The 19,268-nt window shown below is 40.0% G+C and overlaps 1 protein-coding gene across 11 annotated transcripts in view; it reads left to right on the top strand.

Moving 5' to 3' along the window:
• Window positions 1-18,650, top strand: part of Bmpr1b (bone morphogenetic protein receptor type 1B) — a 341,025-nt gene extending 322,375 nt beyond the window's left edge. For all 11 annotated transcript variants that reach the window (XM_031375668.1, XM_031375675.1, XM_031375666.1 and 8 more), the window contains 3 exons: window positions 10,314-10,489; window positions 12,671-12,801; window positions 14,839-18,650. In XM_031375668.1, coding sequence (XP_031231528.1) covers window positions 10,314-10,489; window positions 12,671-12,801; window positions 14,839-14,964 — 433 coding nt within the window. In that variant the 3' untranslated portion in view covers window positions 14,965-18,650. The remainder of the gene's footprint in view (window positions 1-10,313; window positions 10,490-12,670; window positions 12,802-14,838) is intronic.
• The last annotated feature ends 618 nt before the right edge of the window (window positions 18,651-19,268 follow it).

Here is a 19,268-nt window from a genome sequence, read left to right as displayed (position 1 = left end):
AAAGGCAACTTTTTTCAAGTCTAGTTTACAACGGAACAAACATAAGCAATTCATCCGGGGTGCCTCTAATTCCCAGACTCTACTCTCCTATTTAAATTTCCCCAAAGCAGTTCCAGAGGTAATAGCCTTTCTCATCTTTGCCAGTTGTCTTCTGCCCTTACCTCCCCTGATCTGCTTTATTGAGAAACCGTTGCTGTGTGCACAGAAAGCCTTGGCTTGTGAACAATGGAAACCTTGGCTTATTGTAACCCTACTGTCCCTAGTGTGTTCCTGTGCTTCAGGCTCCCTCTTCTCTCTCTCTACTTCATCCTTAACTATTTCTGTTTGTGACAATTCCAGCCTTATATGACCTCTTTTCTTAGCTCTTAGTTTGGCTGAACCAGATTAAAACATGGAGTGCCTAATTTTTGTTGTGTGTAGTTAGATGAGTTTTATCTTCATGAAACTCATACTTTACTCCAATATGTTTCCCTCAGGGCACTACTTCATCTAGATCCTCGGGTAAAACCTTGTGCAGTTGCTTCCTTTCTGTCTTCCTGCTTTCCAGACTTTTTTTCATGATGCAGAATTTGAAGTGCAGTTTGGATGCCGTCATAATTTCATAGTTTCTCATGGCCTTGGGTTAAAATGTAGTTCGGGTCCCTTGCTGTGGTGAACTCTTTATGACCTTGGTCCATTCTTGAGATTCATTCCTACCACGTTGCTTACTGTTCCCTGTCCATTCTGAATACTTTCTGCTTCCCACACCCACAAGAGCTTTCAGTATGCTTTACTTATCATCTGTATAGCTTGCATTCCCTTCTCTATTTAACCACCTCCAATCTCCTGAGTAAAGGGACACTAATGGCCCTGTACAAAGTCTCAAGGCATTTCTCACACTACTGTAGTGATCCCTGGCTTCTTCTCTCTTACTCCTGGTTAAGAGTAAACAGAGCACATCTCTGTCATTCTTCCATCCTCAGTTTCTTTGCTATGACTCTGGAGGTGTTCTCTGTTTTGCACCCTGGGTAATTGAATTATATATGGACTATGCAAGGAAGAACAGCATGTTGTCCTAGAGTCAGAGAATCGACACATTCTTCATAACTTTATATTGTACCCACATTCTGATTGGTAGTTCTTTTCTAATATTGCATGGCTTTGTTTTCTTCTTGTATAGCCCATGGTGGCAGATGCCTTGCTTTTGCTTCTTGGACCATCCTAGCCTTTCCATGTGCACTTACCTAATTTCAGAATCATCTCTCTTCACACTCATCCACACCTATGAAGAAAGTCACCACCTTCTATGTACTATAATAATTTAATGGACAGCGTCTGTCCATAGTTATCATTGTTTTCAAATACGACTCAGCTCTCTGTATAACTTACCAGTACCTTGAGAGCAAAAGTCACGTCAAATTCACAGTGTGAATCCCTTTCAACTTGACATAGTTACAAATACCAAATACTGCTACTGTTTTAATTTAGCAAATGCAGGGACAAGAAAGGTGAGCCAAAACCTTCCTTGGGGATTTTAATTAAAGTGAATTTTTATTTCCGAAATTTACTTCTGTTAAGGGGAATGAATGAAATGATCTCACAAGTTTCCTGTGACTCCTGGCTCTAGGAAAAGGAGACTCCTACTGGATAAGTGGGGTATCTTTGGTGTACAATGTCCTATTTGTCAAAGGCAGAGAGGGATGAGGATGCTGGCTTCACAGACTCATTTCCCTTTCCAGATAGAGCTTATATTGGATAATTTCAGGCGTTTTTTATTTTTATCTCCTATGTGTCAGAGTTTTGACATCTTCCATTTTTAGCCTAGGTTTTAAACCTTGCTTTACCCATTTCTCTGATTTTTACCCTTCATAATGATTTATGTTGTGTGTCTGTGCAAGTGCAGCTGTATAGAATGTTCTATTTCAGATGGAATTATAGCGAACCCATGTCCATATGTAAATTTCCTGTAAAAACTTAATCTCACCTGCATAGGTGGTAATTGTCTCTTCCGTAATTTCTGGAAGGTTCCCAGGCAACTTGAGAATCAGAGAGAGCACCATTGGTACCCTAGGGACTTTCTGTGCATACAAGTTTACTCTCCTTGGCTCCTTTTGCTGATACATTTCCTGCTCAAATGAGATTCAACCCAGGTGATGTCAGAAGATCCCTCCTGTCCCCGGGGAGGGGAAAGCAGCACCATATGAGGTGCCTTGAAGGAATGCACACAGCCTTCATGGCTCACTCACTCCAGCAGCTTCCGGTACATCAGTGTCCAAATAAAACACTTTCCATAGGAGACGTAAATCCTGGATTTGGGCATCTCAGGTGTTGAATCTTAAACAGCAGACCCACAGTGACGAGACTGTGTGGCTGCAGCTCTCCCCACTGACAGTTGTGGATTGTCCAAATGCAGGAAAGGACTGGCTCCCCATAGCAGAAACTAAATTTCCTGACTCTTTCTTATGTCAATTTCTACACTGCTTTCAATATATATCTTTACTGTACCTTTTAAAATACTAACATTCAATTCATAGAGCTAAGCTCATTAGTGATGATGTCAATATTCCCAGTAAATGTTTTTGCAGGTTTCTCCATCATGGATGAAAGAGATTTAGTACTGAAGTTCTAGAATACATTGAGATTCTTAGGAATCTCACCAATACTCACCACCAGACAATGCAATACCAGAAAAAAAGGAAACTTAAAGCTCATTTTGAAGATTCAGTCTACCATGGCAGGGGAGCCAGGACAGTAAGGAGGTGTGCAGCTGGGCACGATGGCACCACTGTCAGGAAGCAGAGAGAAGAGCGCCATCTCCTCATTATTCTGTCCAGGACTCCAGCCCATAGAATGGTGCCACCTACTTGTAGTTTGGGGTCATCTCACCTTGATCAACCCACTCTAAAAACTTCCACAGAGACATGCCCAGAGATTTTCCTCCTGGGTAATTTGAGATCCCGTCATTTTGTTAGTAAAGAGTGACTGGCCATCACAAACCTTGAGCTTTGATGAACAGCACTGCAGAAAGCACTGCAGCCCATTGTGAATGTGCGCAGGTCAGCTGAATAAGTTGGTTCCATAGCCACTGGGTCGATAATTCAGGATACACAAATGGTATGTGCATACCCCTGTGTAAGTTCTGCACATCACACCTCTGATATATCTAACATGACAAGAGATTTACTATTCCTTCTAGTATATCATTTATAGTTTCAAACATCAATTTTATGTCTTACTTATCTAGCACCCCATTTATACACTCTTTTTATAGTTCTTTAACATGTTCTTTCAAAAAGCTATGCTTAGTTTTCAAAAGCTTTGTAGCTCATTCTTCCAAGAAGCTCAGTATTTACATACCATCTTTTTCTGTCTGTTAGCTTTCTCTTACCCTGACTTCTCTCCTTCTTTTCTCTGTCTTGGGCATCACTGGTTTTCAGCAGGAAGCCCACCTGAGGTGCAGAAGCTAGGAAGTGGAAACCCTGCTGGTTTATTCTGTTTCTGATAGACTCTCATTTCCACAGTGGGTTCTGCTCATGCCGTTAAGGAAACACATGTCCAGCATTTGTTACATTGTGCTAAGCTACAAGGTAGAACTTTCCATTACTAACTCCTCTTGCCAGAAATCCTGGTGTGGACGTGCAATTGGAAAACTTAATCTATACATGAAGTATAAGGCATAATAAGGCTAGCAGAGGTATTATCTAAAACCTGCTTATTCTCCACTTTCAAACTACAAACCTTTTACCTGCGTTTCAGCAGTATACTGAGCACATAGGACACAGGCTACTAACTAGGTCTATGGGTGTTCAGTGATGCTTGGCAGGTGGTATAACTAGGGATTGGATAAGCATGGGTAAAAAACTGTTCTGGCTTCCTGAGAGAATGAGACCAGGTAAGATTTCAATCTTTATTTTCCCTATGTGACAGCATTCTGAATGAAGCTGGTGGTAATATGCATTTCCCAGCTGTGTGAATTGTAGGCTTCTATTTTTCAAATCCTACTTTAATAAGTGTACTTAAATGCTTTAACCTCTCTTCCAGCCCAACACCTACCAGAGGTAGTGGAAGGGAAAGGTTAATGGGGCAAAGGAGGATGTGGACCTGCTTAGAAATATTTCCTCGGAGCAAATCCAGTCTGTGTTGTCAGGATATTAGCAATTCAGTTCACATGAGTCAGTAGTGGTAGCTTGATCCACTCGCAAACACCATTTATGAATGAGCACCAACAGTTCCATTCAGAAGAAACCTGAGGCTCTGCCAATCTGATGGAGTCCACGGAAGCAGCAAGAAGCCCCTGGAATACCACCAGAAGTTCTTTGGTGCGTTTCTCTCTATAAAGCCTTGACAAATGATGACCAGTGAAGAGTGTCAAGACAAACCAATACCACACAGTGTCATCCACTATCTGTTGGGTTATGTTTATACCCTTTCCAAACATCACATGTTCTCTCAAGAATCTGCTGTAGAAAAGCATCACTTGTCCTTTTTCCATGCTGCTTCCAGAAAAACACCACGTGTCTCTTCTCCACAAAACATTCTCCCATGTGTCTGCTTCGTAAAAACACATCCTCTCATAAGAAAGTTCCCAGAAAAACATCACATGGCACAACTGAGTCTCCAAAGAAGGCAGAAATTTGCACTTCAGTGCATGGTTCCCTTGATCCCCTCTTGGCAGAGTCCTGCCTGCACCTTTAAGGGATAGGGTAGCCTTACTCCACTGTTCCTATCTATCATTGCCTTTCTTCTCTGTATCTCTGTTGTGCACACACATTACATCAAGTGATTTCCCCCTTGACTTCATTCCTACTAGAACCAGTAGCCAGGAGAATTCATGCTTACTCTACAACATCCAAGTCTAGGCTAGAAGAATCACTTGATCTCAGACAGTTGGGAAGCCCTTGACATCCCTCTGAATCTCTGATATATATAATTTTTAACTGTCATAACACTGCTAGCCAGTGGTAGGTCAGAGATGCAGGCTTGGCATGCAGTTTGAAGTTTAAAGGAGACATTATATATCCCACCAGAGATTGAGATATCAAAACAGAAAGCGAGAAATTGTAAAGTGGCTGGCAGAAATGAAGCTCTTCATAAGAGAAATTTGTGTCTCTAACTTTTAAAAAATTATCTTTAATATATTTTTTTGTAGTACAATCGCTATCCCAGTCTACCCTCTGACAGTTCCTTATACCATTCCTCCTTCCCTATTTTCTAGAAGGATGTCCCCACCCCATCCCACCCCACCCAATCCTGCCAGGCCTCCCCACTCCCTGGGGCCTCAAGTCTTTCCAAGGCTAGGTGCATCTTCTCTCACTGAGGCCAGACCAGGAAATCCTCTGCTGTATATGTGTCTGGGGCCTCAGATCAGCTTATGTATGCTGCCTGGTTGGTGGTTCAGTGTCTAAGAGATTCTTGGGAGTCTTAGAAATACAAATTTCTTGGGATCCATCTCAAGGGGAAGCACCAAGAAATTTGTGTTTGTATACCTATCAGAATATTGAAACAATGGACTCCTTTCCATGGTGTCCATCTTGCATATAACTCCTTTTATGATTAAAAAATGAGCCTTTACCCTCTGCATTCTTGTCTGTCACATCCTGTCGGGTTTTTCAGGAGCTTGTTTCCGCTCTAGTATACCCTCTTTGCATTTCTCACACACCTATAGAAGCTTCCCCCATCTTGCTACATATAGCTCCCTCTTCGACATACTTGCCAATGTATTTTAAACTTGTCTGGATTTATGTCTTTCTTTGTTCTGCAAAAACTATAAAACTTTTTATGAAGCCACTTGTACATTGGAACATGGAATTTGAGATTAGCCTAAGTCTTTGTTCCCTCAAAATAGTTCCAGAGTAAACTACCCCTGTTCCCCTTAAGACGAGATCTATGGTTTTAACCATTTAAGCATTGGCATTATTAATCTTCAAATTACATGTGATTTCTAAATCTACTTAAGTTTATAACCCTTTGGTGCACTAAGAAGAACGAAAGCCTGGTTTTATCTAGTGGGAATATTAATTATGAAATTATAATTGAAGGAGACAATCTGTCCCTGTAATTCTCTAGACCCTCCACTACTGCCACTAGTCTCTGATTATTTTTTTCCCCTGAGACAGGGTTTCTCTGTATAGCCCTGGCTGTCCTGGAACTCAGTCTGTAGACCAGGCTGGCCTCGAACTCAGAAATCCACCTGCCTCTACCTCCCAAGTGCTGCGATTAATGGCGTGCGCCACCACCGCCCCGCTAGACTCTGATTAATAACCCTGACTCTTTTTCACAGGAAAAAAAAAGAGAACCTCCTTGCTTTGTCCATGTAAAAATATTTCCTTCATATTTAGTACTTTCAGTTCTTAGCAGAAATCCATATTTTTGCTAATTTTATCTAGTTTATAAATGACTTTTTAATTTCATGGTCTTATGCCTGTAGCTTTTCTTAGTCTTTGAAATATATACTTTCTAGTCATTGATCCTGCCAGGTTTTATATTAAATATACTTATGTATATTTAATAATGTACATTTATATACATTTTCTTTATGATCTATTATAAACATTCATAAGTCATTTCAAAGAACAGTTGTGTTACAGTTTAATATTAACAGATGATAACAGCATGCCTCCTTTTCTCTAGTCTTTTTAACAGAAATAAGATGTTGGATCAAATCTTGTTCCCTTCCCCAGTTTATTGCTTGTTAGGTCTCCTAGAAGTCACTAGCCTCCTGTTGATAGCACCCGTGTACAGCCTTATGCTTTGGTAATCCACTTGTATAGCCCTTACAGCATCTGCACTGGCTCTGCGGGGTTGGAGTTTCTCTCTCCTCCTCTGCCCATGTTTCATAGTCTAAATTTTTTTCTGCCAACTTTGACTCTCCCTGTTTTGCACTCCTGCGGGAGGAGGAGGCTCGACTAGGCTGAAGACCCTCAGCCCCTCTGCTCCTTTCTTTCTTGTTGACTTTCTTCAGTGAATCTCTGTCTACCTTCTTATGACAGCTTCTGAATCCACTTTCTTCCTTTATATCCGTATTCAACTTAGTTTCCATTTTTGGTCTTTCTTTTTTTTTTTTTTGTTTTGTTTTGTTTTTTGTTTTTCGAGACAGGGTTTCTCTGTGTAGCCCTGGCTGTCCTGGAACTTACTCTGTAGACCAGGCTGGCCTTGAACTCAGAAATCCACCTGTTCTGCCTCCCAAGTGCTGGGATTAAAGGCGTGCGCCACCACCGCCCGGCTCCATTTTTGGTTTTGAAGATTAATTAGGGGCTCATTTTTATCTCTGCTATTACTTGAGAACAGCAATGATACTACTAAATATCAAAGAGAAGTCCCTTGATTACTTCCTTTTTGATTATTTTTGAGATTAAAATTTAACTATAGCATTTCTTCCTCCTCTTTCCCCCTTCCAAATCTTTCTATATTCCCTATCTAGTCTCCTACAAGTTCTTAGGCTTTTTTCTACTGCATGGAAGTGCACATAAATATTTGTATGGGGATGTATGTTCCTCGTATAACTACTGAGTCCATACAATGTTTGTCTGCTTTCAGGGTGGACTGTTTGAACTAGATGACCATTTGGTGTGTTCTGCCCTCAGAACCACCTCTTCTGCTTCCAGCTTAACTAAGTTCCCTATGGCTATTTGTGTATGGTTAAGGCTTCATTGACTGCCCAGTTTTTTTTTTTACCTTCCTGCTCAACTCATGCTTGGGAAGGATCCTATCCTCATCTCATCTCATCTCATCTCATCTCATCTCATCTCATCTCATCTCATCTCATCTATTTTTTTATTAGATATTTTCTTTATTTACATTTCAAGTGATATCTCCTTTCCTGATTTTTCCTCTGGAAAAAAAAATTCTTTTCCCTCCCCACTCCCCCTGTTCACCAACCCACCCTCTTCTGCTTCCTGGCCCTGGCATTTCCCTACACTGGGACATAGAGCCTTCATAGGACCAAAGGCCTCTCCTCCCATTGATGACCGACTTGGCCATCCTCTGCTACACATATGCAGCTGGAGCCATGAGTCTTTTTGGATGGTGGTATAGTGCCTGGGAGCTCTACAGAGCTAAACAAAGAATTCTCAACTGAGGAATACCGAATGGCTGAGAAGCACCTAAAGAAATGTTCAACATCATCCTTAGTCATCAGGGAAATGCAAATCAAAACAACCCTGAGATTCCACATCACACCAGTTAGAATGGCTAAGATCAAAAACTCAAATGACAGTAGATGCTGGCGAGGTTGTAGAGAAAGAGGAACACTCCTCCATTGCTGCTGGGATTGTAATCTGGTACAACCACTCTGGAAATCAGTTTGGTATTTCCTCAGGAAATTGGACATAGTACTACCAGAGGACCCAGCTATACCACTCCTGGGCATATACCCAGAAGATGCTCCAACGTATAACAAGGACACCTGCTCCACTATGTTCATAGCAGCCTTATTTATTATAGCCAGAAACTGGAAACAGTACAGATGTCTCTCAACAGAGGAATGGATTCAGGAAATGTGGTACATTTACACAATGGAGTACTACTCATCTATTAAAAACAATGAATTTATTAGATTCTTAGGGAAATGGATGGATCTTGAGAATATCATCCTGAGTGAGGTAACCCAATCATCTCATCTTATTTTACCTTACCCCATTTTTATCTCATCTTAGAGATTATGAAACCTACTAGTGCCCAGGAGTTACTATAATTAGCATCTTTGTTTTTTTAAATGTAATACTTGAGACATTTCCTATTAGGTTAATACTAATCTTTTACAAAATCGGTTTGCCCAACAAAATTTGACCTATGTGTCTAGGTAGATCAGCTTCATTTTGTCTTTTACGTAACAGCTTTAAATTCCTCTTTAAGGGATGTTGGCACAAGGCTTTGTTCTGCCTTCCCACTGTTTTTTTTTTTTAATTGCCTACTTGGCACAAGCTATGTGATGCGTGAAGACAAACTGAGGCATTTATAGTTAGAGCCACACCAAATAACTATGGCACTTATTCAGGAGCTTAAACTCTTTACATTGCCAGATACTTCTAGCAGAAGATGTTTTCTGCTATGCATAGAGATGATGCTGTTCAGGGACTATTGGGAAACCCCAGTGGCTAAGGAAAGGGAGAAGGAATGGCCATCATAAGCATGCGTGTGTCCTGGCAGTTGATCAATCTTGAAAACCTTGGTCATTTTCTTTTGCACTCATTGAGAGGGAAACAGTTTAAAGAGGAGGCAAATCTTCCTTGTGTCATTTGGTAGCAGTTACCTTTCAATTCCCCAACAGAGAGGTGGCTTTACTACACATTCCGCAACCACTGCCTGACCTCTCAGATTCCAATAGACACAAAGGACCTAAGAGGTGAGCTGTCAAACAAACAAACAAACAAACAAACAAAAAAACTCCATCAACTCTGGCCAGAATGTATCTCCACATTCGAGTATTTTCCTGACACTTTCTTGGGTGACCTAGCCTAATATGATTCTTGTTTTCCTTTCTCAGTATATACTCTTAAATATAGTTAGAGCCTACAATTATCCTTTTCTATATTATTTTTGTGAGTCTAGAACTTCAGATTTCATCATTGGGATGACCACTGCATTGTTCTAATAATTGAAAATGACACATTGTAACATGTTCAGATAACGTGTCAGTGGACTACCTCCTCTGTACACATGTAATATTTATCAGCAGGTGTAGTAGGGGGAGAAGCTCTTCTTTATTGGTTCCTTGAGAGTTATCAGTTTCATACAGTGTGTTGGGTGGTGGTTTTCCAGAAATGTCTAGTTTCCCTTTAAGCGTGTTCCTGGCATACTTTTCTCCCTTATGAACTATTCCTAAGATATTTTAGCCAACTTGATATGCACACTTACCAGTTATAAGAGCAAATTAATTTTATTTAACTAAGAGAAGAAAGACACATTTTAGATATTTAGTTGGTAGTGCTTATTTTATATTCTGAGACATGTTTCACGTCACTCAGGCTGGCCTCAAATTCATTACACAGTTGAGGCTGGCCTTGAACTCCTTATCCTCTGCCTCTACATCCTAAGGGTTTGAATTGCCTGTGTGAACTACTATGCATAGCTTTTATTAGATATTTAGCAATAATTGACAGTTTAAATTTAATTTTGTAGTAATATAATTTTATACATTGGGGCTTCATTCTCATTTAGTTACACATGGTCTGGATGTTTAATCTGTGGATGTTTAATTTTTGCCAAGAAATGTTTTTATGAGGAAATGTTTTGTTCCCTGAAACCTTTTCTCCTTGAATTGCCACTGACAAGCTGGCTCAGAGAGCCACAGCACTGTCTCCCGTGCTGACAATGGCTCATTTTCTTTCCTTCAGTGACACAAATGAGGTTGACATCCCACCTAACACCCGGGTTGGCACCAAGCGCTATATGCCTCCAGAAGTGCTGGACGAGGGTTTGAATAGAAACCATTTCCAGTCCTACATTATGGCCGACATGTACAGCTTTGGACTCATCCTCTGGGAGATTGCAAGGAGATGTGTTTCTGGAGGTAAGAAAGAAACATCTTTGAAAAGCTAGTCACGAGAGCTGTTTGCAAATCTTTTCTGATCAGAAAGGATTAAAGTTGGCACATTATAGACAATATCAAATTTTCTTTCCTTCCCCGCCTTCATTTCTGTTGATGTAGTCATAATCCTTCCAGGAAATGCTTGAGATGTTAGAACCTTCTCTGCTGGCTGCCTCCTCTCTTTCTCTGGCCAGTGAATGTGCTTTGCCAGATTCACTGGCAGCTTCTCTTGGCTTGTCACTGGGCACCTTCTGCCTCTTGTCTACTATCTCACTTCTCTTAAAGGTTCATGAGTAGTCACTCCCATGCCCTCTCCTACGCCTTCCAGCTTCTCCTTACCTACTTGCTGGGCCTCATTCCAACCTTCTGCTGCAATCTCCATACTTCTTCTGCAGAGGTAACCTGAAGACACACGAGAGTGAGGCACCAATTCCTGAACACTCACTTCCTCCCTCCCTCTCTCCCTCCCACCCTTCCTTCTTCCCTCCCTCCCTCCTTCCCTCCCTCCCTCTCTCTCTCTCTCTCTCTCTCTCTCTCTCTCTTTCTTTCTTTCTCTTTTTTGGTTAAAATGAAAAGTTAAGTGAAGTTAAAGCATAAAAATCTTGTTATTGCTCATGATCATTTTCCCATAAACATAAGAATTCCTAAGAAGGACAGCTGCTTGGCATGGGTTCTGGGAACCAAGTCTGATCCTCTACAAAAGCAGCAAGTGCTTGTAAGCATCCATCTATCTCTTTGGCCCCTGGTTATGTCTGTGTCTCATGTAGTTTATATATCTAGCTTGCCTTACCATCCCTCGGTCCATCCATGTAATGAGTTAACTAGAGACAGGCTTTACTGTCAAGATATATCTGGGTCAGTGTCTCTAGAGTGAGAAGGAAAATGCTCAAATGAAGTGAAGTCTGCTATAAGCTGATCCCAGCATTTCATTCCTTGTGTACTGAGAGTACAGTGAATCACAGTTGAAGAATAGCAAACACAGATAATACAATTAATAATGCTCTGTAGTTATAGCTTATCCACAAATGACAAACAGACAATGCGTTTGAACTGCTTAAAGAAAAGATTTCAATCATTGAGTCCCTTATATTTAATATGGGTTTGAATTTACAAAAAAGAATATAACACAAACCCTAGATTTTGTCTGAATAAATCCTCAGTGAAATATGATTATAGTTGATGTTTGGTTTTGAGACAGAATTTCACCGTGGAGCCCAGATTTGCACTGCACTATCTCTGTAGACCTGCCTGGCTTTGAACTTAGACCTGTGATCTTCTCACTCAGGTTCCCTAGTACTGATGGGTATATGCCATCATCCTAAGGAATTTAATGCTGGGTGATCTTATAGCTGGATGGTTTCATAATGTTCCAATAAAGGTGACAGTGTTCCTATAAAAGGTGGTACTGAGTAGAGTCTGAGATGTTGTTTGGGAACCCCCTCCATCATGTGAGGACAGGGATTACACAGCATTACCATCATCAGACAATGTTAAAAAGAGCATACTAAAAATAGCCTACCTTCTTAAAGGACTGGCCAAAAAGTAATAGTAATAGTAGCTATTAGATTGGATTAGATATGTAAAATAGAAAATTTAAAGAAAAAAATGAAAATCAGATAATTTTCAAACCTAAGATGAATCATGGCTAGTATTTTTAGATATATAGCCTTTCAATATTGAATGTGCAAAACTTCTCATAATTAAACACAAATAAATGAATCTGACATTTATTTAAGTAGATATTCTTCCAAACTTACGATGTTCTCAGTCTCACGTGCCATCAATAGAAGCAGTTACATTTGATTTGGCATCGATTCAAGATGTGTCTTCTAATTTTACATTAAGACTTAATATGGACTCTTAAAATATAACTAGCTCATTGCAAATTGAAGATACTTGTTTTACCAGTTTTTGGAATGTAACCAGGGGGTGAGGGGATGCTTAAGGATCTATGACAGTATTAAGCATTAGGATTCACATTATGTGTTTGTAAATTAAATTGTCATTTGAGTAAATGATTTCCAAGACTGACTTTGTTGTTAACCAGAACCTATGTTTAATAGCAATAGAACTTTTTTTTTTTTTTAAATTGAAGAAGTTTTTATGTTAGGCATATTTTTACCAGTCCATAGAAAATAGTACTATTAATAAACACATCTTCAGGTATAGTAGAAGAATACCAGCTTCCCTATCATGACCTGGTGCCCAGTGACCCTTCTTATGAGGACATGAGAGAAATTGTGTGCATGAAGAAGTTACGACCTTCATTCCCCAATCGATGGAGCAGCGACGAGGTAAGGGCAGGCTCAGGGAAGGTATGGCTGACTTCTAAATATGCTTCTGCTTTGTCAAAAATTGTAATATGCATCACTGAAATTCATTTTGATGGTAACAGCAGTCTGGTCTCATTGCAGTATTTGTATAGAATGATCTGTAGTGCATCGAATCTATTCTCTCTCTCTCTCTTTTTTTCTGATTTTATTTTGTCAATTACATAACATAGTGAACAGTCACAATTGAACCTGCATAACATTATTTGAAGTGAACCTGATTTTGTTTCCTAGCTCACAACCTACTGAGAACATTAGTTCATACATCAGCTGTGGCATTTGCATAACAGCTATTGTTTCTTTCTCTCTGTGTCTTTTAAAGCACTGTGGGAATTTTTTTCTCCATAACAAAACCCTTCTTTCCAGAATTTGGTAAACAAGAGAAAGCTAGAGTTTCTATACAATGACATGATATAGGTACCCTCTGCTGACCTTCCTCAGGGTGCTGGCCTCATCACCAACATTAGGCCTTGGGGTGAGAGAGAATGCTTATTGGTTAAGAGGGTGCACTCTGTTTGAAGTAGACCTAATTTTGATTCCCAGCTCACAATTGCCTGCAACTATATAGCTCCAGGCAATCTGATGCCCTCTTCTGGCATCTCTGGGTACCCACAGATAGGTGCACATGCACATGCACATACAAAATGCACAATTATAATACAAATATTTTTATGTTTTGAAATTGAAATATAATTATATTATCTTCCTTTTTTTACTTTTTCTCCCCAAGCTCTTCTTGTGAACCCTGTGCCCTCTCTCAAATCCATAGCCTCCATTTTTCTAGTTATTGTTTTACACACACACGTACACATGCATTTGTATATGTATCCCAAACTATATAAATACAACCTACTCAGGCTGAATAAAGTTACTTGTACATATATGATTTTAGGTCTGTCCATGATGAGAGTGGGAAGGAGTCTTTCTCAGGGAAGAGCCTGTCAATTGGTTATCAAATTACATATCATACATAATGTATACTATGTATATATACTTGTGTATGCATATGTACATATATAATATAAACATACTTTTATGTATTTAATATATATTTGCTCAAATTACAAATCTGTTTATTGTAAGGGTTTAAATGTGAGGCCCAAATCAGTGGGAAAGGGTGCTGCCAGACTAGATAAAGAGAGTGGAACAGATCTGGACTTGTTTACTGTTCCGGTGCCTCTCCATCCACCTTCCTGCATTCACTCACCCACAACGGAGTCTCTGGTATGTTGGCAAGTTCAAGATGAGTTGAAGCACATTGTGGGCCCACCAAAGACAGGCACATAGAACACCGTTCATAAAGAAGATGTCCATGTGAATTCAGCCAATTTACTGGTTCATTGGCCTGCTGTGTAGTTCTTGCGTTGCTGCTTAGTATATGCTTCCTAGCAAGCCACGCAGAGAGCATCGTGAGGTGCTGGAGTTATATTCTCCTGTGGTAAACTGTGGGTATTGGTATCATTTGAAAGCTCTTCACTGATGATTTTTAATGAAGGGAAATTGTGCCTTGCAACAAGAACAATTGGTAGACCACAGGCAAATCCATGAGAAAGTTTTAGCAACTCTACCCACAGGTCATTAATCTTGTTAAGTGGTACAACATTGTGCTACTGCTAGAGCAGACTGGCGTGATCTAGAATACCATGTTTCTTTGAGCAGTACAGAATTAGATAAAATACTGAAATACATTATATGCTGTAAACAATCTAGGGAGGAGAATTCAGACCCACTGTGTATCATGTTTACTTAACACTGTCTTTAAAGTCATCCCTCTCTCTCTTCAAAGATTCTTGTTCTCTCTTGTCACAAGGGAAATATGAGAGTCTATGTGAGTCATGATCAGTTTACATGAAAAAGTTTGAGTGAAATTTGGTGTTCTTACTTTACTGGGGCCTTAAAAATAGCTTCAGACCTCATGAACACCAACTAAAAGCCAAATTCTGAGCACCGTATAAAGAGTACATGTCTCTGACTTCACTCCAATGTTCCTTTCTCTTTCAGTGTCTCAGGCAGATGGGGAAGCTTATGACAGAGTGCTGGGCACATAATCCTGCCTCCAGGCTGACGGCGCTGAGAGTTAAGAAAACACTTGCCAAAATGTCAGAGTCCCAGGACATTAAACTCTGACGTCAGATACTTGTGGACAGAGCAAGAATTTCACAGAAGCATCCTTAGCCCAAGCCTTGAACGTTTAGCCTACTGCCCAGTGAGTTCAGACTTTCCTCTGGGAGAGCACACTGGACAGACATAGAAGAACCCAGAAACACAGATTCATCGTGGCTTTCTGAGGGGGGCAAACTGTTTGGGTAACTTGTTCAAGATACGATGTATGTTGCTTTCTAAGAAAGCCCTGTATTTTGAAGTACCATTTTTTTTTTTAAAAAGAAAGATACTTTAATTTTTACCAAAATAAAACAAATATTGTAGATGTTTTAAGGTTTATACAGCTATAGTTTAAATACTAACAAAATTTCTTCCTAGAAATGTTCCTGGAAGTCAAAGTGTTCTTCCATTGGCAAAATACTCTCAAACAGAACAGCCTGAGAACATAAATTAGAATTCAACGTACTTGCTTCCCTGCCCTAGACACCTCAGAGTGTTTGGGTCAGCCCTCCTCTGGGCTGCCAGTGCAGTGTGAATGCACACCCATACAAGTCCCACCTGCCTGGGACCACAAGTTGGAGTCCTCATGCACCTTCAGCCAGAGTAGAGCAAATGAAGGGTTTATGTCACTAATGGGATTATGTGTTGGTGGGTTCTTCAGAGCCACTCCTGCTTCTGGGTATGTTAGGCAGCTCTTCAAGGCAATGCCTCCCCCGCTTTCACTAAACACCAGCAAAGCTTTCTCATGAGCAGAGACTCGACATGTGCCTGCTTTTGTTCTCATAAATCAGAAGATCAATATTAAATAAAAGTGTCACGAGTGTGGTAGAGAGAGACTTTAAAATGGAAGTGATTTGGGCTAGTGTTATATAGAAGACACCAGTGAGGCAGAGCAGAGGCTGAAGGGGCAGCAGGGAGATGGCTTATTCCTTCTCTGTGCATAAGAACCCATCACAGTAGCACAGGAGAGAAGTGTACACGTCACAGTTTGTATAGATATGTATAGCTTTATGTTGTGTTTTCTAAATCTCTAACTTCAGAGACAGAGAGGAAGCATCTGATCTGTGGGGTCAATGTCCTTAAACTTTTAATTTAAAAATAAGCACAGGAAAGTTGATGAGGTCATCAAACATCATGACTGCTGTGATTTCTTCTAGAATAGATATATGGATCTGGTATGGACCTCTTACCTGGCCATTTCACATCCTAGGTACGACTCATTTATTCTCATGTGTATTTCACTACTAATTTATTCTGTGTCTCTAGTATACATGTGCACAAAACATCTTGTGATTCAGTCCTGTGAGGTCTTAACTCTTGACTATCTGTGCAAAATACCGTTATTCCTTAGAAACAGGACTGCAATAAAGTGTAAAATGGCACACGGCCCTCTCAACTTTCTTCACGTAGTTCTTCACTGTGTTTCTTTCATAATGATTAGAAATTGCCGACTGGTTATTAAGAAAGGTCAAAGTACTTCCTTTGCCTTAGAAAATGACATTCCTTCTAGAATCCTCCAGGGGGCAGTGTTTTTCTATGCATCTCACGGCTGGGCGCTTGAACGATGGAGACCTTAGGAAATATTGACAGCTGCATGAGAAATGAGGAAATGTTTTACCCTTTTTCTGGAGTAGATGTTCAGCTGGTGGGCTGTTCATCTGGAAAAAAATCCTGGAGCTCAGTGCCTTTGAGCTGTATGTGGAGTTTAGGAGAACTGTAAAGAGAAGCACCCCTCCGCTTTCTAATTCACTGCATGGTACAGCAGGGCCACACTTTAGTGTCCGCTAAGATAGATTTTCTCAGTTCTTGAATTTGAAAAGATAAAAACAACTGGTTGTTAATTTAACGGTCATCACATTTTGCTCTTACTGAAGCCAATGCAAGCTAAGCCACTGAAGAGTCCTTTTTCTGTTAAATTATATTTGCTACAGTTTTTCCATATATTTCTACCTAAGTGTGGCAGTAATCTGAGCCTGGGAGAACAACCTTATTGCCTCTTAGACAGATCCATCTGAAAACACCTATCTAAGCATTTTGCCAGTTAAAAGTGGGTATGCTTTGATTTTTATTTTCTGGGTTTTTCTTAGGTTTAAGTGAGGTTGTGGGGACCTCTTAGGTCAAACTGTATTCTCTCTCTCTCTCTCTCTCTTTTTTTTCTTCGAGGCAGGGTTTCTCTGTGTAGCTCTGGCTGTCCTGGAGTTCACTCTGTAGACCAGGCTGGCCTCGAACTCAGAAATCTGCCTGCTTCTGCCTCCCAAGGGCTGGGATTAAAGGCGTGCGCCACCACTGCCCGGCCAAACTGTATTCTTTTATTGGTAGATTTTAAAATGTGGGCAACTTTAAATCAGAATGTTTTGTGATGAAGCTGTTGAAGATGTAAAGTGTTCTAGATTTCTAGGGTTCCTGTGAAAAACGGGGAGAAATTTAAATGTCGAAATTTCATCTATATGGTTCTTTTTATTGCTTTGGGGAAAAAAAAGACGCTTATTTGCTAATTATCAACCTTATTTATTCAGTATGAAAATCTTGAAATTATTGAGATCCTTTAAAAGATACACTCAGTTATTATGAATTTTCAATAAGAATTTATAATTTATTTATGAATATAATTTCTGTCTTATGAAAACCTAATTGATACAACCAAGTTGTTGTTAAGGACTACCTGTTGACTTCCTGGTAATCCATGATAATCTTTAAACTTCTAGCATCTCAGAAAATACATTTATTTTATTTTTTGCTTTAACTTCCTGCAAATTAATAATATAATTGACTGCTGCTTACTCTCAGGACTCTTTCAAAGAGCAAGATTTTCTTCTAAGTCCTCTACCCTGAAGGAATCCTAAATTATTAATTGTTAGATATGCTTTGTATGTCCAAGTTTATGGTTGATGTGCATGTGTATATATTATATAAATATAGATGTATATGTAAATATGTTCATTCTGGAGTCTGGCACAACTCTAGTATATGGATTAGAAAGTAAAATATGATGGATGATAAAGTCCTAGATGAAACATAATATTTATTTATGGGAGCATGTACATTGTGAACTCACAAATGAAGAGCAGTAAACAGTGTGTATGACTCAGACAGTGCACCCTGACGTCACTACTGCCCGATCTTTATATTCCCCCAACAGAAAGCTTCTTAGGGGGCATGCTGATATTTTACTTCCAGGGAATTTGTTGGCATATTTCACTTGGTATGTGATCCAGGCTTACAAGTACCTAATAATGACCAGCTTTCATGTTCCTCAGGCCAATCATGTTCATCAGGAGCATTCTGTTTTCTGTCTGTACTCATACTTCTTGGTTTGTGGATAGAAAGGCAGCAAGAATACTTTTTTTTTTTTATAAACTTGAACATGTTTTGGTGGTTACACCATCTCAGAATACCCCATTCCCATAAAGAGCTGAAAGGAATGGGGCTGCATCAAAAATGATACAATTTAACAGATAGAACTAATTGTTACAGAAACTAATGCCATAGATTTTAAGAGAAAAAAATGGTAATATTTGGGGGGGGGAGCTTTTCTGTCTGTTTCGAAACAAAACTCATTTGTGTTCTTTCGGGGAACCAGTGCCTTATGGAATTTGTATATACTGTAATTATTCAGGGTTAGGGAACAAGCAGTTGTATTTGTTACAAATTGTGTATGACTTGTTTTCTTATTTCCCTCAATAAACCGGTGTCTTTCTCCCCATAAAAAACCATGACTGATGTCTCATAGTTGGGCCTTTTCTTTGTCTTTGAATGACCTCATGAGAGCCGGTGGGAAGGGCAGCCAAGGAGGCAGAGCAGGTAAGCCTGTGCCCTGGCATCCTGAGGTAAGAGTGAACTTTCTCTGTTTAGGAAACACAGTCATAGCCTGGGGATGAGTAGTTGGTGGTTTGAGAGATATGAAGAAAGTGTAAAGTTTCACTGTGGAAAATAACTGCTTACTTGGAGATACTGCCCACTGGCTGGGGGCGATGCTCAGGACCAGGAGAAGGTGTTGATATTAAATGTGGTCACCAGATCCCAGAGCTGCTCAAGGACCAACGCTCACTCCTATGTCAGTGCTGGGATAGTAGGGTGTGGTCGGAACTTTTCAGGTCTGTTTTCTTCCCCATGAGGATTAGGCCAATGGTAATACCAAATGCAAGGGGTGTTTCAGAAGATGAAGTGAAGTGCGACTGGCCAACTATAAGCACCGGCTATTCTATCAGCATTTAAACTGGCCTTCGCTGCCCCTTGTTTTGGATGCTTTGTTTTCCTTTGAGTCACACATCATCTACATCTCAGGGTTTAATCAGTCATGGGAGTCAGTATACCAAGAAAAGGAATTA

The sequence above is a fragment of the Mastomys coucha genome, unplaced genomic scaffold (assembly GCF_008632895.1).
Source record: "Mastomys coucha isolate ucsf_1 unplaced genomic scaffold, UCSF_Mcou_1 pScaffold16, whole genome shotgun sequence".
Taxonomy (NCBI): Eukaryota; Metazoa; Chordata; class Mammalia; order Rodentia; family Muridae; genus Mastomys; species Mastomys coucha.
This window is presented reverse-complemented; position numbering and strand designations above follow the sequence as displayed.